General features: G+C 40.1%; 1 protein-coding gene across 1 annotated transcript; it reads right to left on the reverse strand.

Annotated features, from left to right (window-relative positions):
• Positions 1-3,044: 3,044 nt before the first annotated feature.
• Positions 3,045-3,980, reverse strand: LOC138382533 (olfactory receptor 14I1-like). Its single transcript, XM_069466999.1, has one exon. It carries the CDS (start codon positions 3,978-3,980, stop codon positions 3,045-3,047), a length of 936 nt encoding a protein of 311 aa, XP_069323100.1.
• Positions 3,981-21,390: the final 17,410 nt, after the last annotated feature.

Consider the following 21,390-nt stretch of genomic DNA (forward strand, 5'->3'; position numbering starts at 1 on the left):
GAATCAACACAGATGACTTGTGAACACATTTTCCCAAGCCCAAGCACCAGACTCAAAATATTAAAACTACGTATTTCAGGATTCCATTTAGCTAACATTTTGTGAAGGGCAAACTACACAAAAGGTCCCGGATAAGAATGTGCCAGGGGCCGAAGTGAAGTGAGAGGCTGAGCACCAATGGCCAGTGTTCTGGAGGCTTATGCAATTTTCTGAACCTAGACAGTGATCATTGTTACATGATTATACATTTGTCAAAACTCAAAGAACTGTACACAAGAAGAGTAAATTTCATTGCATAGAAATTAAAGAATCCTACCAGTAGCACAACGGCAGAGGAGGAGATCCCAGCCTTAGCTTTCCCCCAAAAGAACAACTGAACAGCTATCCACGAGTGAAAACCACAGTGGACAAGCTCAGGAGTCCACGTAAGAAGCTACAGCACTACAATGGAGAAAAACCTGCGAATAACTGCACAAGAAAGACAGGAAGCACAGTTTCATTTGCCTGCATCATCCCTTAGGCCATCACTGCTCAGCACAGAGAGGGAACCTCTCCCCCAGCTCAAGAATTTTTGTAAGGAAAATGAGAGTAGGGTGAACAACCATCTCCCCGACCTTCTGAGCATTTCCTGAACATTCAACTTCAGTTTCATCACACCCACATTGCTGGGAAGACCAGAACAGCTGAGAAATCTGAGACAGCTGGGACAAGAAGTATGGAGGCTGCCAGTGCCAGTCACACAGCACGAGTCAGCTCAGTCCCCAGTGGTGTTTGCACAGGACTCTCGCAGCCTTCTCCACCGTGTACCTTAGCAGCCCTTCCAGGCACTGCACACCCCGTCAGCTTTCACTGCCACGGATCCCTCAGCGTTCGCCATTGCAGACCCCAGCAGCTTCTCTGCAGTGGACTCAAGTAGCTGTGGATGCCACAAATGCCCAAGCCAGGGACCCAGCACAGCTGCCGTGCATGTGCCACAAAGGGTCCTGGCTCCCACTGCAGGCCCCTGCCCTCACTGCTGGGTGCTCAGCCTTGGCTAAGCTCTGTAGCCTTGCTCATACGTGTTGCTAGGCCCAGCCCCCTCAGCTGCAAATGCACAAGCAGCTGGCTTCAACTGTCATCGCCCGGCACTCACTGCCATGCCTGCATCTACAGCTGCCCTGCAGCCATGCATGCGTGCCACAGCTCTGGTCACACAACTGTGCACAGGCACACAGTCACCTGTGCCCCGTCACCAGCCCCTGCCCCTGCACTGCATGTATACTTGCTGTCAGCCCCATGGCTGAAACAAATTGATTAGCCTGCAGTGATCCTCACGTGCCTGCCCCTACCACCAAGCTTGCACCTGCACCTGGATCCTGTAGCCACATGCATGCATGTTGCCAGCTTGGACTCCACAGATGCCCACACACAAACATGCAGCTGGGCTGACTCCTGTTGCCCACCCTCAGCTGGTGACTGCAGCAGCCCTGATTACTGTAGCCCTGTGCTTGCACAAACCAACCCCTACCACCATGCATACACTCTTAGTGAGCCCCAGCCCTTGCCCTTGGCCCTGGCCCTTGCCACTGTGTGCTTGCCCACGGTTAACCCCTGCCTCAGTGCATGTGCCTGCAGGCCACCCTTGCACCAGATGGTGTGCACACTGCCAGCCCCAGCCCCCACCACTGCCTGTCCCAGTCCTCTGTCCCTGGACCTAGAGGCTGCTGAGGACCTGAACAGTAGCGCCCCCCCCCACCACCACAGTTAATGACCTCCTACAGCTAATGCCACTTTGATTTAATCATTTCATGATGTATGCACATTTAATATATCAAAACACCATATTGCACATCATAAATGCATACAAATATATAGAATTATTACTTGTCAATTACACCAAAATTTCAAAAAATAAATAAATTTTAAAATTTTTATTTTTGTGAAAAGAAAGTGAAAAATGAAATAGTCACATATTTAGAAAATCTGACCAATGAATTATATAAAACCAAATAATTTTATATTACTAGAAGTGAAATTATGGACATAACTTCAGATCCTATACATTCAGAAATCCAGAGTAGAATGGACCATTTACTATTAACTTACCAATTTTTAAAGTAGATGAAATTATTCTAAAAATAATACTAGCGACAAGAATATAGACTCCAACATCACATGAAAATAAAAATTAAAAAATAAGTATACTCCAGAAATATAATCTAACATGGGAACATTAATTTCAATTTATTCCCCACATTAAGACAATATGGAGGTGTGGAAAACATTATGGATTCTCTAACCAAAGTGCCTGAGATGAATTCTTGTTTGTAGCAGTTTTAGCTACGTGAACTGGGCATATTCCTGACCTCTAACTCAGTTTTCTTACCTGTGAAATTTGAATGAAATAAACAAAAGCAACATTATAGTGCTATTGTATGGATTGAGTTGTTATAAATATGGATATAGACATATAAAATATTTAGACCAGTGTCTTAGAAAAAAGCCAATAGTATAAACTTATCAGTTTTATTATTACAATAATTATTACAACAGTTCAAAGGAGAAGTGACATTTTCAATAGATACATTGATGAAAGTTTACTTAATTTCCCGACAGATTTATAGAAATAGCTAAGAGTGAAGGAAAAATGTCCTTAAAATATTAGACAAAAACCTACAACATACTCTCTCGTTCTATGTAACCATCCTGCTTCTTTTAAGCTCTCTTTTGTTGATCAGCTACGTCAAGTACTAAAATCTGGAGTGTGTGGGTGTCCCCTTCCGACAAATCCGCAGTGGCGTGAGCGCAGGGCTGTGGGTTCAACAGAAGGTATTTAAATGAACGCGTCACCACAGGAGGCGGCAGTTCTGCAACTCTGAAATGTTTCAGGAATGTACTTTTAAATGTTTACTTTTTGAAGAAACATTTACATTTCCACCTAAATATAGTAGTGTAAATATTCTCTTTCTCCCATCCACCAGTTTGTCTGGCATTTTTTGTCATGAAGTATTGTTGGGTTTTTTGGTGTTTTGTGACAGATCTTCTGCAGTAAAGACCAGGAAGTTCTACTTTCGCAGCAGATTTATCTTGCCAAGTAGTCTCGACACAGCCGTTTTGATCTCCTTATTTCTCAGGCAGTATACGACGGGATTCAGGGAAGGGGGCAAAACTGTGTAGGCCAGCGCAATCGCCAGATCCCGAGGAGATGAGGTCGCTGTGGCCGGGCCCAAGGCTGCCAGGAGCCCGGTGGCGAGGAAGCGCGTGAGGACGCCCAGCTGCGGGGAGCAGGTGGCGCAGGCTTTCGCCCGGCTCCCTGCCGAGGGGATTCTGAGCACAGCTGCGAAGATTCGGAAATAGGAGCTCAGCATGAGGACAAAGCAGCCCAGCACCAAGCATGAGCTCAGGGCCAGGGCCACGAACTCTGCAAGGAAAACCTCACAGGAAACCAGGGCCAACACGTGAGGAATGTCACAGAAGAACTGGTGGATCACGTTGGACCTTGAAATGTGCTCCCAAAACATGTTGCCCGTGTGGACTGCCGCGTACGAAAAGCAACTCAGCCAGGCGATGACGGCCATCTGCTGGCATTTTCCCGATGTCATCACGGCTGCGTATTGGAGGGGGTGACAAATGGCAAGGTAGCGGTCATAGGACATGACAGTGAGAAAGGCCAGCTCGGCAGATGCGAAAGCGAAGAAAAAATAGACTTGGGCCACACAGCCAAGATAAGAGATGGAGCTGCCGCGAGTCAGGGAGCTGTGGACAGACTTCGGCACCGTGACCGAGACGTAGCACAAATCCAAGACGGAGAGGTTCTTCAGGAAGAAGTACACGGGAGTGCGCAGGCGCGGACCCAGAGCGACGGCGGCGAGGACGAGCAGGTTCCCCGCCAGAGCTGCCGCGTAAACCAGCAGAAACAGCGCGGCCTGCAGCGCCCGCGGCGCCCCGACGTCAGCAAACCCCGCGAGCAGGAATTCTGTCACGTCTGTGAGGTTGGCCATCTGGCGGGGACATCTGTGTTCTGAGTATCGAGGTAAAAACAGACAACAATTTAAAATGAAATGCAAAGTAAACGCAAACTAAATGGAATCCACTGGACATCTTCCACACTGCTTCTGCAAATGGGCTGGTGGTAGATTTCTTTTAAACCTTGAAAGCTACTGAGAGAGACAAGCCTAAGACTAAGGGTTGCAGAACTGACTTTGAAAGCTTTTGATTAGTGTTGTTTGTCTGCTATGCAGTACTTCTCCAACATGACATTAAGACTTTTTCTATCAAATTAGCTAGTATCCTTATTAAAACTATTGATTCTCGTTTATAGCAGCACAATTCACAATCGCAAAGATGTGGAAACAACCCAAATGCCCATCAACACATGATTGGATTAGTAAGCTGTGGTATATGTATACCATGGAATATTACTCAGCTATAAGGAATAATGAAGATACGACATCTCTATGGTTCTCCTGGAGAGAGTTGGAACCCATTATATTAAGTGAAGTATCCCAAGAATGGAAAAACAAGCATCACATGTACTCACCAGAAAATTGGTTTCCCTGAACATCACCTAAATACACATCTAGGAACGACACCAATCGGATATCAGACTGAGGTGGGGGGAGGGGGAGGGGATGGGGGTATGCCTACACAATGAGTGCATTGCGCACCGTTTGGGGAATGGTAACACTTGAAGGTGCTGACTCGGGAAGGGGGGCGTGGGGAAGGGAGGGATATATACCTACATGATGGGTGCAACGCGCACTGTCTGGGGAACGGACACGCCTGGAGCTCTGACTTGGGGGGGAAAGGCGGTACATGGGCAACGTATGTAACCTGTAATTCTGTATCCCCTATAACAATAAGATGAAATAAAAAAAAATAAAAATAAAAATAAAAACAAAATAAAAAAAAAATAGGAAGAAATGGCATTTGCACCTCCAAAAGCTCAAAATAAAAGAGGTACCTCCCACTGTCAAAAAAAAAAAATATATTGATTCTCATATCCCAAGGCAAATATATGAAATAAAAATGTGTGGAATAAAACCAATGCTTTGGCCTTCATACAAGTTTCTGGGCGGTTTTTTAGTGCAAAAGCTTGCACTTATCACTGTAGTTCCACAACCTGTGCAGAGCCAGCCGTCTCCAGCTGCCTGTTGAATCCATCCAGCGGTAAGCCGCTCTAAAATGAGCATTTACTACCTGCATGGAAAAACTGGAGTATAACTTTAAAACACGTTGTTAATGATTCTGGTTTGGACAGGGGGAAGTTTATTTTGTGTCAATGCACGAGGCGTGGCAATAGTAGTGATGCCGCCCTAACTCTTGTGTATCACCTTCTCTGTGCCAGACGCTAGTATGGGCACGCACGTGCATTGACTTAGTTAATAGTCACAATATCACAATAAATTACAATCTGCTAACGTTATTCCTATTCTACAGATGGCAAAACTGAGGAAGACTAAGACCAGCGACCTTGCCCAACAGCACCCAAAGAAAGAGCCAGCACTGAAGCAGCGTTCAGTTCAAAGCAGTTTGTTTTCAGGATGTGCTGCTAACCCCTGCCTTCTACCAACTAATGGGGAATAATTTTGATCGACATAACTTCATAAAAATAGGAGAATTTATCATTATCATATTTTGCTTGTTCTTACTGTTATTGTCTGCATGTTTAAAACATATGCTTGGCTGGGCTTGGTGGCTCACGCCTGTAATCCTAGCACTCTGGGAGGCCGAGGCGGGTGGATTGCTCAAGGTCAGGAGTTCGAGACCAGCCTGAGCAAGAGCGAGACCCCGTCTCTACTAAAAAAAAATAGAAAGAAATTATCTGGCCAACTAAAATATATGTAGAAAAAAATTAGCCGGGCATGGTGGCACATGCCTGTAGTCCCAGCTACTCCGGAGGCTGAGGCGGTAGGATCCCTTAAGCCCAGGAGTTTGAGGTTGCTGTGAGCTAGGCTGATGCCACGGCACTCACTCTAGCCCGGGCAACAAAGCGAGACTTTGTCTCAAAAAAATAAATAAATAAATAAATAAAATAAATAAAACATATGCTTATCTGCATCAAAGTCAACTCTCCGTTAGATTCTGTCTACAGGTCTCCGAAATACTGTCATTCAAAACAATTTATTAAGTTGTTTCAAATTAGAGCCAAGTTTAAACAAATCATTTTAAAATCAGGTTGCTGATTATCTCTTTTAAATTAGCCTTGTTTAATTACCTCATTCCATTACTGATAAACTCTAATAAGCACATAAATGATATCTTTGCTTCTAGGCAAATGTGAAATGCTATAATTATTATTTATGAATACTAGAATCTATATTTTATAACAAATTTTGAAAATAATCGTTTTTCCAAAGGCTATAAATAATGTAGTCAGTTTGAAACATTTCTTTGTATCATTAAAAGAAGTCATTGAAAAGAATTGTACCCTCACACAAAGTCTGGTGATGAGCAATATATATTTGCAACATAAATGGCAGAGGACTATTATCCCTAACAACTAACAAAGTATAAATGAAAAGGACAAAAAAAAATACCATAAGGGAGATTAATAAAACAAAAAGTTTGTTCTTTGAAAGGATAAACAAAATAGACACAACTCTGGCTAGAGTAACCAAAATCAGAAAAGAAAAATCTCTAATAACCTCAATCAGGAACATGAAAGGAGAAATCACAACCGATGCCACAGAGATACATAATGTCATCTATGAATTCTACAAAAACCTTTATGTACAGAAACTGGAAAAAGTGGAGGAAATGGACAAATTTTTAGAAACACACAGCCTTCACAGGCTCAACCAGGAAAAAGTAGGATTCCTGAATAGACCGATATCTAGATCTGAAATCGAAACAGCAATAAAAAACCTTCCCCAAAAGAAAAGCCCTGGACCAGATGGGTTCACACCCGAATTTTACCATACCTATAAAGAAGAACTGGTGCCCATCCTACATAAACTATTCTCCAACATCGAGAAGAATGGAATTCTCCCCAACACATTTTACCAACTCAACATAATTTTGATACCAAAACCAGGAAAGGATGCAACAACAACAACAACAACAACAAAACTACAGACCAATATCCCTTATGAATATAGATGCAAAAATTCTCAATAAAATCCTAGTAAATTGAATCCAAGTGCTTATCAAAAAAATAATCCATCATGACCAAGTGGGCTTCATCCCAGAGATGCACAGATGGTTTAACATACGCAAATCTCTAAATGTAATTCACCACATAAATAGAAGCAAAAATAAAGACCATATGATCCTCTCAATAGATGAAGAAAAAGCATTTGACAAAATTCAACACCTTTTTTATGATAAGAACGCTTAACAAAATAGACACAGAAGAGGCCTATCTAAAAATGATACAAGCCATGTATGACAAACCCACAGCCAACATCATACTGAATGGGGAAAAATTGAAAGCACTCCCACTTCGAACTGGAACCAGACAAGGCTGCCCACTGCCCCACTACTTTTCAACATAGTGTTGGAAGTCCTTGCGAGAGCTATCAGGCAAGAGAGCAGAATCAAGGGAGTCCAAATAGGGAAAGAAGAGATCAAACTCTCACTCTTTGCTGATGATATGATGTTATATCTGGAAAACCCCCAGGATTCAAGCAAGAGACTCCTGGAATTGATCAATGAATTCAGTAAAGTCTCAGGTTACAAAATCAATACACACAAATCAGAGGCATTCATACATGCCAATAACAGTCAAATGGAGAATCAAATTAAGGACTCAATACCCTTCAAAATAGCAACAAAGAAAATAAAATACCTAGGAATATATTTAACTAAGGAGGTAAAGGACCTCTATAGTGAGAACTATGAAACACTGAGGAAGGAAATTGCAGAGCATGTAAATAGGTGGAAAACCATACCATGCTCGTGGATCAGAAGAATCAACATTGTTTAAAATGTCTATTCGGCCCAAAGTGATCTACAGATTCAATGTAAATTACCTACATCAATGATCTACAGATTCAATGTAAATTACCTACCTATTAAATTACCAACATCATTTTTCACAGATATAGAAAAAATAATTTTATGCTTTGTATGGAACCAGAGAAGACATCGTTTAGCAAAAGCAATTTTAAGCAACAAAAACAAAATGGGAAGTATTAGTTCGCCAGACTTCAAACTATACTACAAGGCTGTGATTATTAAAACTGCTTGGTATTGGCACAAGTGCAAGGACACAGATCAGTGGAACAGAACAGAAAATCCAAAGATAAAACCATCCTCATATGGCCATCTAATCTTTGACAAACAGAAAAAAAACATACTCTGGGGAAAAGATTCCTTATTCAATAAATGGTGCTGGGAAAACTGGATAGCCACATGTAGAAGACTAAAACAGGACCCACAGCTGTCACCTCTCACAAAAATCAAATCACGGTGGATAACAGACTTCAAGCTTAGGTGTGAAACGATTAGAATTCTAGAAGAAAATGTAGGAAAGACTCTTACAGACATTGGCCTAGGCAAAGAATTTATGAAGAAGACCCCTAAGGCAATCACAGCAACAACAAAAATAAATGAATGGGACCTGATTAAATTAAAAAGCTTCTGCACAGCCAAAGAAATAGTCATGAGAGTAAACAGACAACCTACAGAATGGGAAAAAATTTTCGCATACTACACATCAGATGAAGGATTGATAACAAGAATCTATGTAGAACTCAGGAAAATCAGGAAGAAAAAATCGAACAACCCTATCAAAAAGTGGGTGAACGACATGAATAGAAATTTTTCAAAAGAAGATATAAGAATGGCTAACAAACATATAAAAAATGTTCAACATCTCTAATCATCAGGGAAATGCAAATCAAAACCACAATGAGATATCACTTAAGTCCAGTGAGAATGGCCTTTATCAAAAAGTCCCAAAACAATACATGTTGGCATGGATGTGGAGACACAGGAACACTCATACACTGCTGGTGGGACTGTAAACTAGTGCAACCCCTGTGGAAAGCAATATGGACATACCTTAAACAGATTCAAGTAGACCTACCATTTGATCCAGCAATCCCATTATTGGGCATCTACCCAGAAGAACAAAAGTCATTCTATAAAAAAGACACCTGTACCCGAATGTTTATAGCAGCACAATTCACAATTGCAAAGATGTGGAAACAACCCAAATGCCCATCAATTCATGAATGGATTAGCAAAATGTGGTATATGTATAACATGGAGTATTACTCAGCTATAAGAAATAACAGTGATATGGCATCTCTTTTGTTCTCCTGGAGAGAGTTGGAACCCATTCTATTAAGTGAAATATCCCAAGAATGGAAAAATAAGCACCACATGTACTCACCAGCAAATTGGTTTCCCTGATCATCACCTAAGTGCACATTTGGGAATAACACTAAGTGGGTATCAGACTGAGGTGGGGGTGGGGGAGGGGATGGGTGTATACCTACATGATGAGTGCGATGTGCACTGCCTGGGGGAATGGACACGCTTGAAGTTCTGACTCGGAGGGATGGGGGTGGGGGGAGGGGATGGGTGTATACCTACGTGATGAGTGTGATGTGCACTGTCTGGGGAATGGACATGCTTGAAGCTCAGACTCGGGGTGATGGGGTGGGCATGGGCAATATATATAACCTGAACTTTTGTACCCCCATGATAAGCTGAAATAAAAAAAAAATGTGGCCATAGTAGTTCATAAAACTGAAAAACTAATGATGAGTTAACAATTCAAATATATGTCCAACCATACTATTTGTGTAAAAGCAAATTAAAACCCTAGCAAGATGCTGTTCTGTGCTCACTGCTTTAGAAAACACAATATATATAAGTCTGACAAGTAAAGGCTTGACAAAAATGTGAAGAGATGAAATTTTTTTTTACTGCTGTTTGATGTGTGAGTAGTCTACCTACTTTGGAGTGTCATTTGGAAATATTTAACAGAGTTGAAGATGTGAACTTTTTTTTTTTTGCTTTGAGTGCATATATTAGTCAGAACACTGCTGTATAACATGCTCAAGTCTTTAATATGCATGAAACAATATTCTCTGATGCGACAGATGATTAAAGAACTATATTAAAGCATTCATTCTGAATGAAAATACACGGACAAGGTAATCCGAAGGCTCAGAGCAACTATAGGGAGGAATATAAGCTGAAGTAGGTCATTTCTCCCCAGAGAAATTCTACGAAGATTGCTTTCAATTTTTGGTTTTAAATCTAAGAAGTTTCATCATAGAGAGTTGAAAAATAATGTTTCTGGCTTGTTCATATGCAAGCTCTAGGTTTTTCGTTATTTATTTACTTATTTCAGAATATTACAGGGGTACAACCATTTTGGTTACATAAATTGCTTTGTACCGTTTGAGTCAAAGTTATAAGTGTACCCATCCCCAGACAGTGTGTATTGTACCTGTTAGGTGTGAATTTACCCATCCCCTCCACCCCCTTACACCTCCTTGATTATCGGGGACTACGTTCTGCACATTATGATACTATTTAACAGTGCATAGTAATTTAAAACTGATTTTTGTTCTGCCTTTTTATTATGAATAGAATTTAAGTGAAACAAGTAGCAAAATGGCTGTCCATTGGTTGTATTTAAAGTGTCCCAAACAACCAAGACTTTTATCTCCTCTTTAAAGCAAGCCAAAGATTACACATCCTTCCAGGTTGAGTAAGCAATAGGATACTACCATACAGGTTAGCTTGCTAGCAGTAGATGTAAAATTCCACACATTGTCACATGGCAAATTCCTCATAACATATTATCTAGAGGACAAGAAAATAGTCATCCTGTTTCCCCAACTCTAACAGTCACATTTCCGTGCTTCTAAAAGGTAAAAACATCATATACCTTCCATATTGTTTATACATAATTTATATATAATTACTGCTTATTTATTGAAATGGTGTTATTAAATCAAAATATTTTCTTGAATTGTAGATGATTTAGAATTGAGGACATATGGGACAAGTTTATAGAGATACAAACATAAATGTAGTAGCATTATGATATATAAATTCATACATATGTAGCTATTCAAAATATAAGCAAATCAGTATATGCATTCATTAACAAAAACTTGGTAGTTAACACATCTATTAAAAAGGCAGAATATGTCCAGACTTGTTCTTTTTGCTTAATATTGCTTTGGCTATTCAGGCTCTTCTCTGGTTCCAAACAAAGCACAGAATTATTAATATTTTTTCTAGGTCTGTGAAGTATGACATTGATAATTTGATGGGGACTGCATTGAATTTGTAGATCACTTTGTGTAGTATGGACATTTTAACAATGTTGATTCTACCTATACATGAGCATGACATATTTTTCCATTTTTTGTGTCCTCTGTGATTTCTTTCCTCAGAGTTTCATAGTTCTCCTTGTAGACATTTTTCACCTCCTTGGTGAAGTGTATTCCTAGGTATTTCATTTTCTTTGTAGCTATTATGAATTGAGCCTTTGATTTGACTTTTGGCTTGACTGTTATTAGTATGTAGAAATGCTACTGATTTATGCACACTAATTTTGTATCCTGAGACTTTGCTGAATTTATTTATCAATTCTAGGAGACTCTTGGTGGAATTTTTGGGGCTTTCTAGATACAAGATCATGTTGCCAGTAAAGAGCAATAATTTGACCTTCTCTTTCCTGATTTGGATATACCTAATTTCCTTCTCTTGCCTGATGGCTCTCAAACTATACTACAAGGCTACAGTCACCAAAACAAAAAATAGAAACATAGACCAATAGAACAGAACAGAGAACCCAGATGTAATACGATCTACCTACAACCAACTGATCTTCAACAGAGCAGACAATAATGTACGCTGGGGAAAAGAAACCCTATTCAATAAATTGTGCTGGGAAAATTGGACAGCCACATGCAGAAGAATGAAACAGGACCCCTACCTCTCACCACTCACAAAAATTAATTCAAAATGGATAAAAGACTTAGAGCTAAGGCATAAAACCATAAGAATTTTAGAAGAAAATGTAGGAAAAACTCTTCTAGATATCGGCCTAGGCAAATATTTTAAGACTAAGCCCCCCATGGCAACCATGACAGCAACAAAAATTAATAAATGGGATTTGATTAAACTGAAAAGCTTCTGCCAGCTAATGAAACAATCAACAGAGCAAATAGACAACCTACAGAATAGGAGAAAATATTCACAAGCTACACATCCAATAAAAGACTAACATCCAGAATTTACAAAGAACTCAAGCAAATCAGCAAAACAAACAAACAACCCTATTAAAAAGTGGGCAAAAGACATGAACAGAAGCTACTCAAAAGAAGAAAGACAAATGGCCAATAAACATATGAAAAAATGCTCAACATCACTAGTCATCCTAGAAATGCAAATTAAACCACAATGGATATTACCTTACCTCAGTTAGAATGGCTTTTATTAAAATGTCCAGAAGCAATAGATGCTGGCATGGATGCAAAGAGAAAGGAATGTTTGTACCCTGTTGGTGGGACTGTAAATTAGTAAAACCTCTACAGAAAACAGCATGGAGATTTCTCAAAGAACTAAAAGTAGACCTACCATTTGATCCAGCAATCCCACTACTGGGTATTTACACAAAGAAAAATAAATCATAATATTAAAAAGACACTTACACTCGAATGTTCATTGCAGCACAATTTACAATTGCAAGGATGTGGAATCAACCTAAATGCCCATGAGTGGATTAATAAAATGTGGTATATGTGTATCATGGAGTATTATTCGGCTCCAAAAGAGTTGAATTAATACCTTTTGCAATAATCTGGATGGAACCAGAAGCATTCTCTTATGTGCAGTATCTCAAGAATGGAAAAACAAACACCACATGTACTCACTACTAAATTGGAACTAATCAATGAGCACACATGTGCACAGATGGAAGTAAAATTCAGTGGAAATCAACCAGGAGAGAGGGGGGAGGAGGGAGGGGCAAAAACCTGCCTAATGGGTACAAGAAACACTATTTGGGTGATGGGCACCCTATAGCTGGGACTCAAGCATTATAAAAATGATCCATGTAACCTGAAACTTTTGTGCCCCCTTAATATTTTGAAATAAAACTAAAAAATAAATAAAGTGTTGATAAAGTAAAAAAAAAAAATTAAAAATTAAAAAGCACAATATGCTTCCACACACACATTATTGTTAGATATAACTTTAAATTTTGAATGTCTATTTTTTACTGTAAAGCTTACCAATTCAAATATTTATAAAGGTTTCCTGCTCCCTATTTTAAACTCTTAGATTATCTGAGGAACAAATGGATAGCACTGTGGGATTCTCTTCATGTCAGAAACAACAATGGTTTTATAAAATTTATAATCATCTTTTTACATCTTGGATAAATGTACCTTGGCCCCTCCTTCTGCTTTTGACAGGAGAGTGTTAGGGTCAAGGAAGGACCGCTGTCTAAATGCCATACACAAAGAACGTGGGAGGAAGGGGGTTGGTTCTAAATGCAACTGGACGTCAGCTTCGCTGTGTTCTCGAAGACTGCCCAAAGGCAAAGTGACATGTATGCAATAACTCTTTGTTCTACAGCAGTTTCTGGTCATTATACTCCTGCCCATTTTATTGAGGATTGTAGTGATGTCTAAAAAATTTAATGACTTAGCCAGAACATTGCTGGTATATCGCACCGGCTGAGTGGAACCCTAGACTTTCCTACTCACCTGGGGTCATTTTCTTCCTTCTGGCTACACTGTCTACAATTTGACTACATCAGAATATCCTTACTCCAAATTTGGCCCCTCTGTATGCCTCAACATTTCACTCGAAAGAGTAGTAAGTCAATTTTACAAAGTCAATAAAACAAAGTACACCCAATGGTATGGTGGGTAATGGGATTGAAGGAAACCTGAATTGGAGTCATGTTTTGAAACAACTGAGTTGTTTAAATTGGGGAAGCCACAAATACAATTTAATTTCAATTTACCCAAATGCAAAATCACGCTAAACAAGATGGCCTCTGCTGCCCCACCAGCTCTGAGAGCATTTCTATCCAATCCGCAGGGAGCCGCCTCACGCCTTTCAGGGCAGCCCTGTCTGAGTGGCCTGAACCCTGAGGGGCTGCGCTTTGCCCCCTTTATCCCACTTTTATCAAGAAACAGCGATCAGTGCTGAGGACAAAATCAACATTTCCTGCACCAGGAGCCAATTCCTTTCCATCCCAAGTTGAAAACAGATCTCTCCAAAATTGATTAAAATGATAAATATTTATTAAATTATTTTGTTTGCTTGTTTCATTGGGAAAAAAAGACGAAACATAATTACTAAGGATAAAATCACTTTACTCAAACAAGTCTTGATGTTTTTCTCATAAAGAGTTTGAAATGACTGCTTACATAAATCTCATGCAGATAAATTCAATTTCCTTATTGAGTAAAAATCTGAGAAATACAAGACCAACAATACCTTGGTGAAAGAACATACAGCTTCTCAATATGTGTTCACTTTCTGGAAAAACGATAAAAAGAAATAGTTCTGATGTCTTCCTCCGTGTACCACCAGAAGAAATGACCCAGTATAATACGCAACTCGGTGATGGAGAAAACCCGATGCTCACATATTAAGGCGGGAATCTCCTCCTCAGTTTCCACAGAGACGGGCCCTGGAGGCTGAGGGGTAGCAGTCCGGCTCCCAGGGAGCAGCCCGGGACGTGCTTTCGGGCGGCTGGAGACCTTCTCCAGGGCAAACGGTGCGTTCCTGCTGAAGGCGGAATACGGCGTGTGCGGTAATTGAACTCTAAGTCCGTGGGGAAATGGTGAACATGAGAGAGACAAAGGTTTTAATTAAGAGAGTGAGGAAAAGTAAGCAGAGAGCATTTTTTTAAAAAAGGATTTATATTTTCACATTTCATAAAACGGTCTTTGATAAAGTACAAAACCAAGACATTTGCGTGGACTCAGACAATAGCAGTTAGTGGCTTCGCTTTGTCAGCACGCCTGCTCAACGCGCCTACGGCCAGCGTGCAGCACAGTCGCAGCAGCCGCGTTGCACACTGCACCCAAACGCTCAGAAAAGCATTGACTGACTGCAGACAACCACTGTGCTTGTCTCCCCCCGAATCTATCTGTCCCACAACCATCAATAAACCAGGAAGGAACGAATAATGGATCTCACTAAACATAACAGTGAAGCGAATGGAAAAATCTGTCAGAGGTTTATGAGATAGATATTTCATTATCCCATTTTTCACATGAGAAAAACAAGTGTGCAAAGAAAACTCTAGACAAATTAAACTTAGTAGAGTTTATTTGAGCAAGGTGTGATTCCCGGCCAGGCAGCAGCGGGAACCAGAGGGCGCCGGGCGCTGGCTCAGCCTTGAGAACGGTGGCTTTTGCCGTCCAGACACAGAAGCGGAGTAGACAAACGGCCTGGTTAGCGACAGCTAGGACCTGCCTTATTTGGACACGGTGTGGTTTAATTTCGCCCATGCTGTAAGGTGGTGGGAAAATATTTCACATACATAGCACACATGCAGATATAGACAGACATAGGAACAGAAATATACAACAATTTTAACCATGTGCCAGGTGTAATAGTACAAAGCTTACTGGTTTATTAAAAGATATCTGGATCCAAATTGTTTATCTGGCCAATGGAATAAGGTTTTCTGTCCAGATGGTGAAGGCTTTTTATTGATATTTGTGGAAAAGATCATTAAGCTTTTTTAAAATTTGCCCAATTTCCAAACATCTTTTTCTTCTAATGTGTTGTGTACTCTAAACTTGCATTTTAAATGAATAGCTGTTATGTCTTAGAGAAAACAGCATAGAAAATTTAAATCCAAAAGTCACAGAGCTTAGACTTCAGGCTTATATACCATAATTTGCCTAAACCGAGAAACAGGAGTGTAGACAAAAGACCAGTTAAGAGAAGATAGCTGGTAAAAGACCATAAACAAAAGTAAGGCCTATTTTGTAGATGTAAGCCAGTATCTTCTCCATTGTAAGAATTTCTGTTGACTTAGTTCTCCCTCTCTTCCAGTCGCAGAAAGGGAGATCCTCTTACCAATGGAGATTTCCTTTAGAGATATGTTTCTCTTACATAAAGATCTCAAAATAACCAGCTGACAAAAGTCCTTATGCCAAAAAGTTATATTTTGGAGATCAGAGATTTTCCAAGGCAATCTGTGTCTTTTAACTAGAATACTAAAAGAAGCCTACTGAAGACCAGGACAGGTATTTATGCCTTAAGATTCGAGACTGTTACATCCTTTCTGTCTTGTTTTGTTTTCAAGATTGTATGACAGAACAATTAGGTTTCTTTTTTCAAGAAAGAATTTTGGGGCAAGGCGAAGATCATGACAACAAGAAAAAGGGAGACAGAGTTAGCAGAACATGTACTTAGCAGGGCTTTGAGAAGAGCTGTTTCAGTTGACTGAGAGGTTCTGGGGGAGAAGAGGATCAAATAGAGAAAACAAAGCCGACTAATTCCTATGAATGTTTTTTGCTTTTTTTTTTGGAAATGATTCAAGTGTCAGTTGGACAAGTTTAGGCATGAAGATCTTTCAAACTTGATTTGAAATCCAAAACACAGAAATATTCTTTTTCTCTGTGGGATTGGTTGATTATTGTAATGGGAGTGTAGTTCTTGGGAATTTTCTCCCTGGGGGAACAGTCCAGGCCAAAGGGAGTGGGTCCATCAGATGACTGGTATAAAATTTGTTTTTAAAATCTTTTCCAAAGATCTGGTTGTTTAAATTAAAGGTAGACTTCTTGGGACACAGGGTTTTGATGACAGGAAAACCAAATTCTGCCAAAATATTTAAAGAGGTCTATTCTGAGCCAACATGAGTGTCATTGCCCAGGAAAGCACAGTCTCAAAAGGTCCTGAGAAAGTACGCCCAAGGCAGTCAGATCACAGTTCGGCTTTTATGTTTCAGGGGGACAGGAATTGTAGGTAAAATTATAAGTCAATACATGAGAGACATGCATTGGTTTGGCATCTCGAAGTGGGAGCTTACAAGCCACAGGTAGGTTTAGGGATGCTTTAGTTGGCCATTGGTTGAGAGAGTTAAGCTTTGTGTAAAAACTTCGAGTCAGTAGAAAGGAATGTTTAAGTGAAGACAAGGGGGTCTGTTATTTGTCATGTAATTTCACGCTAGAGGCAGAAGACACAGAGGTTCAGCTGAATAGAAGAACTAAGAGATAAAAGAAAGAAGGAAGAAAAGAAGAAAATGGGAGGGGAGAGGTCATATTCCTATGGAGCCAGTTTGGGTAGATCTTATGTTTTTCACATAACCCACTGAAGGTCCAAGTTATTCACAGTCAAGTCGCCCGCCAGGAAACGCGGCAGGCAAGTCAGCATTGCCATGCATAAGTAGAGCGGGAATTCGGTTAACTGGGAAGTCCCCACGGGAGAAGCAGTTTCAGAGAGAACAACCAGGCCTCACAAGAAGCGGGGGGCGGGGGGAATTCAAGCACAGAAGTTAGGAAGCGAATTCCCGCTCCATACAAGGATCTAGGAAGACGAACGTACATCCCAGGAGGTATGTTTCAAAAGAAGACTAAAACTCTAACCCAGCCTCAGGGAGTATACCCAGAAATGTAAGAATAAAATACATCCTCACCATGCTTCAATACACATTTGTCCAGAACATTGGATCAGAAGTTGGACTCGCCACCAGATGCCCAAACAAGCAAGCAAACTGGGGATGGAGAAAGGGTTCAGTGTATGCAGAAAGGTCCGATCCTCCTGTCCAAGGGCCAGATGGTGGTTCCAGCCCAGATTTGATTGGAACTGCAATTCCAATTGGAACGGAGATTGCAGTGCCATATAAAAGTCAAATACAAGGTTGGAAACTAGTTAAAGTGGAAAGGTCTTATTTTAATCATTCATATACTACTTAAATAGGTAAGAGTACGGCGTGAACGAAATTCAACTTTGGTGTAGACAGGATTGACAGGGCAGCTGTAAAGGGAGTATGAGTGAAGAGGAAGGGACGTGATGGCAGGCTCGGCAGGATCATGGATGTAAAAAGCTACAAAAATTAAGAAGGGGGAGTTGGTTCCTGTGAAACCCCTCTGGGTTTAACTGATGCCTGTTACTATTGGGCACCTACCCTGCCACACAGGTTGGGAGACAGACCTATCCTCAGGTGTTGGCTGGAACAAACACTAAATTCTTTTGGCAGTGCTATAGATTGAGGGTGTCCTGGTGTAATGTGTGTGTTAAAATCACAAATCCCAATGTGATGGTATTAGGAGGTGGGGACTTTAGGAGGTGATTCGAGCATGAGAGTGGCACTTTCATGAATGGCTTCAGTGCCCGTGTAAAAGAGAGTCCAGAGGGATTTACTGCCCCTTCTGCCATGTGTGGATACTGCAAGAAGACCTGCCTCCACAAACCAGGAAGTGGACCCTTACTAGACACAAAATTTTCTGGCACCTTTATTGTGGACTCTCCAGCCTACAGAAATGTGAGAAATAAACGTTGATTAAGTCATTCATTCTATGGTATTTTATTATAGCAAAAGCATGAAGATAGGCAGCTTTAAGTCTTCTTAGGCAGTGCTCTTCCAGGGAGCCAGGCTCATCCTAGGAATGTAGACTTGAGCTGTTACAAACTATGTTAGTGTTTTGTTTATGTCTTTATAGGCCAAAGTTGAGGCTAAAGTTTGGTCAAGGAGAGAATCTTTGTCTTCAGTCATACTGGATTAGGGGCCCATTCTACTAGATTATGATCTTGTCTTCAATTAACTAATTATATCTCCAATGACCCTATTTCCAAATAAGGGCACATTCTGACATAGTAGGGGTTATGACTTCAATATATGAATTTTGAGGGACACAATTCTACCGATAAAATGTTCACATGATGTGTGAGGTAAAATACACTGAGGTAAATAGGCCTTTAGTGTGAGATTTTTGCTTATCTGGCTATGGGTTGGGCCATGTTTATGGGTCATTTTACCTGTAATGTTAGAGGCTATAATTAGTTCTAGGGCTCTTGTTTTTGTGTCCCCTGTTGTCTTTGGCTTCTCTAGAGGTCCATTCTCAAATAGGATCTGAGGATTTCGGATTTAGCCTCTGTTATCTATCACACAGGAGCTTTATTAATGAGGTTATAAGGTGTGGAAGGGAGAGGAATCAATCCATATTCCTATGAATAGGTCTGATTCAGTTTGCCAGCATATGTCCCTGAACTGCAGCCCTCATAGTGCTTCTTCACTTCCCTCCGCCACAGAGATGACACAGGTGGGTTAAGTGACCTGGAATTGGATGTTTTCCTTTTGAATATTGGTAGGGCTATGGTAAAGCCCAAGTAGATTAGGTAGGCTCTGTCAAATAGTTTCTATTGAGATCAGGTCATTGTTAAGATGAACAGAGAACTCTGGGCATATTTCAAATGGTTATTTTCCCCTCTTCCTGCCAGAAGTACAAGGAAATTTCTCTCTGTTCTTCACAGTGAGAAGCTGTTGGGCTCCTGAAGGTAAAAATCATGAAAATGTGGAAGGTTCCTTAAGACTGGGCCCCACCATAGTTTTTATTTGTCAAGTGAGTACTTGTGAATTTCCAGCAATAAATTCACCTTGAAATGTACCTGTTGGTATTGGCCTCAGCTGCTGATTGCTGTTCCTGGGCATTTATTAAAGAGACTGTCCTTTCCCTTTACCAGTGTATGTTTATTCTGCATGCTTTTTCCAAAAATCAATTGGCTATAAATACATAGATTTATTTCTGGGTTCTGTATTCTGTTCTATTGGTCTATGTGCTTGTTTTTATGCCAATACCATCCTGTTTTGGTTACTATAGCTTTGTATATTTTGAAATCTGGTGGTGTGATGCCTCCAGTTTTTTTCTTTTTGCTTAGGTTTTATTTGGCTATTTTGTGTTCCTTTTCTTTTATTATATGATCCTTGATTATTTTTCAGGTTATTTTTATTTTCTCTGTATATCATTTGTACTTAAATGTGACCATAATGATGAGAATAGTCATAATAGCCTCTAGCAAGTTAACATAGTAACTGTATTGAATTAACATTCTGACTATTTAAAGGTTTCTGTGCTGGTAAATGGAAGCTGTCCTTCCTGAGACTAAAAAACCAAAGGTTCTGAGAGGTCAAGAGACAAAATATTTTCCAGGTTTTTAGTTACAACCTTCAAGGTCAAGATTAGTCAAAATTTTATTGATGACAGTATTCATTATCTCCTTGTATGAACTACTGGGGCTAATCAGTACTTTGTCCCACTGGGCCCTCTCCTGGGCTCAAAAAAGCATATTTTACACTAATTTTGAGACCATGTTAAATCAATAAATGTGATTCACTACATAAACAGAAGAAAAAACAAAGACCATACGATCATCTCAATAGATGCAGAAAAAGCACTAAACAAAATCCAGCATCCTTTAATCATAAAAATCCTCAAGAAACCAGGCATGGAAGAAACATATTTCAAAATTATAAAATCCATATATGACAAAACCACAGCCACCATCATACTGAATGGGGAAAAATTTAAAGCATTCCCCCTGAGAACTGGAACAAGACAAGGGTGCCCCACTGTCACCATTTTTATTCAACATAGTACTAGAATTCCTAGCCAGAGCAATCAGACAAGAGAAAGATATATTTTTTTTGCTTTAATACATTAGTCACTTTCCATCACAAAGATTAGAAGCAGGAGAGGTCCAAAAGTAGCCTATATTCTCTATTAGCCACCTCAGGCTGTCATAACAAAATACTATAGACTCAGTGGCTTAATCAACAGAGGCTCACAGTTCTGGAGTCTGGAAGTCGAGATTATGGTGCCAGCTTGATCAAGTAATGGTTAGGACTCTCTTCCTTGCTTCCAGAAGGCCCTCTTTTTTATGTGTCCTCGGAAAGCAGAGAGAGAGAGCTCTGGTATCTCTTCCTCTTCTTATAAGGACACTAATTCCATCATGAGGGACTCACTCTCATAACAACAATGACTAATTATTTCCCAATGGCCCCATCTTCAATTGCCATCACATTAGGGGTTAGGGCTTCAACAATGAATTTTGGAAATACACAGTTCAGTCCTTACCAGATCCCTTATCTTTGGACTACTGTCAAATAAAGACAGGACTAATTTGCTAAGTTATATGACCAATTTCTCTTTGTATTCTCTGCTTATACATTGCCCTAAGTCATTCCCAGTATTTTTACATATTGAAGACAGTGATCCTATTGATAATCATTAGAAGGAAAAAATGGTAAGAAGTAAAAAGCCTATTTAAAGGTTGTCAGATTTCTCTTTAAAATTATATTCTGATGACCAACATGTATACCACCTTAATATGTGTAAGATCCAATTTACCTGGAAACCTAGAGTTAGATGGAGAATGGCAAAGATGCTTAAAGAAGTAGGCTAGGGTAGACCCTAGAGGGCTTTGTAGGGAAAATAATCATTTTTACTACACAGAGTT

The sequence above is a fragment of the Eulemur rufifrons genome, chromosome 4 (genome assembly GCF_041146395.1).
Source record: "Eulemur rufifrons isolate Redbay chromosome 4, OSU_ERuf_1, whole genome shotgun sequence".
NCBI lineage: Eukaryota > Metazoa > Chordata > Mammalia > Primates > Lemuridae > Eulemur > Eulemur rufifrons.

Bases quoted from the DNA above. Each gene is read 5' to 3' on its own strand.
- LOC138382533 (XM_069466999.1), bottom strand. From the start codon at position 3,980: ATGGCCAACCTCACAGACGTGACAGAATTCCTGCTCGCGGGGTTTGCT.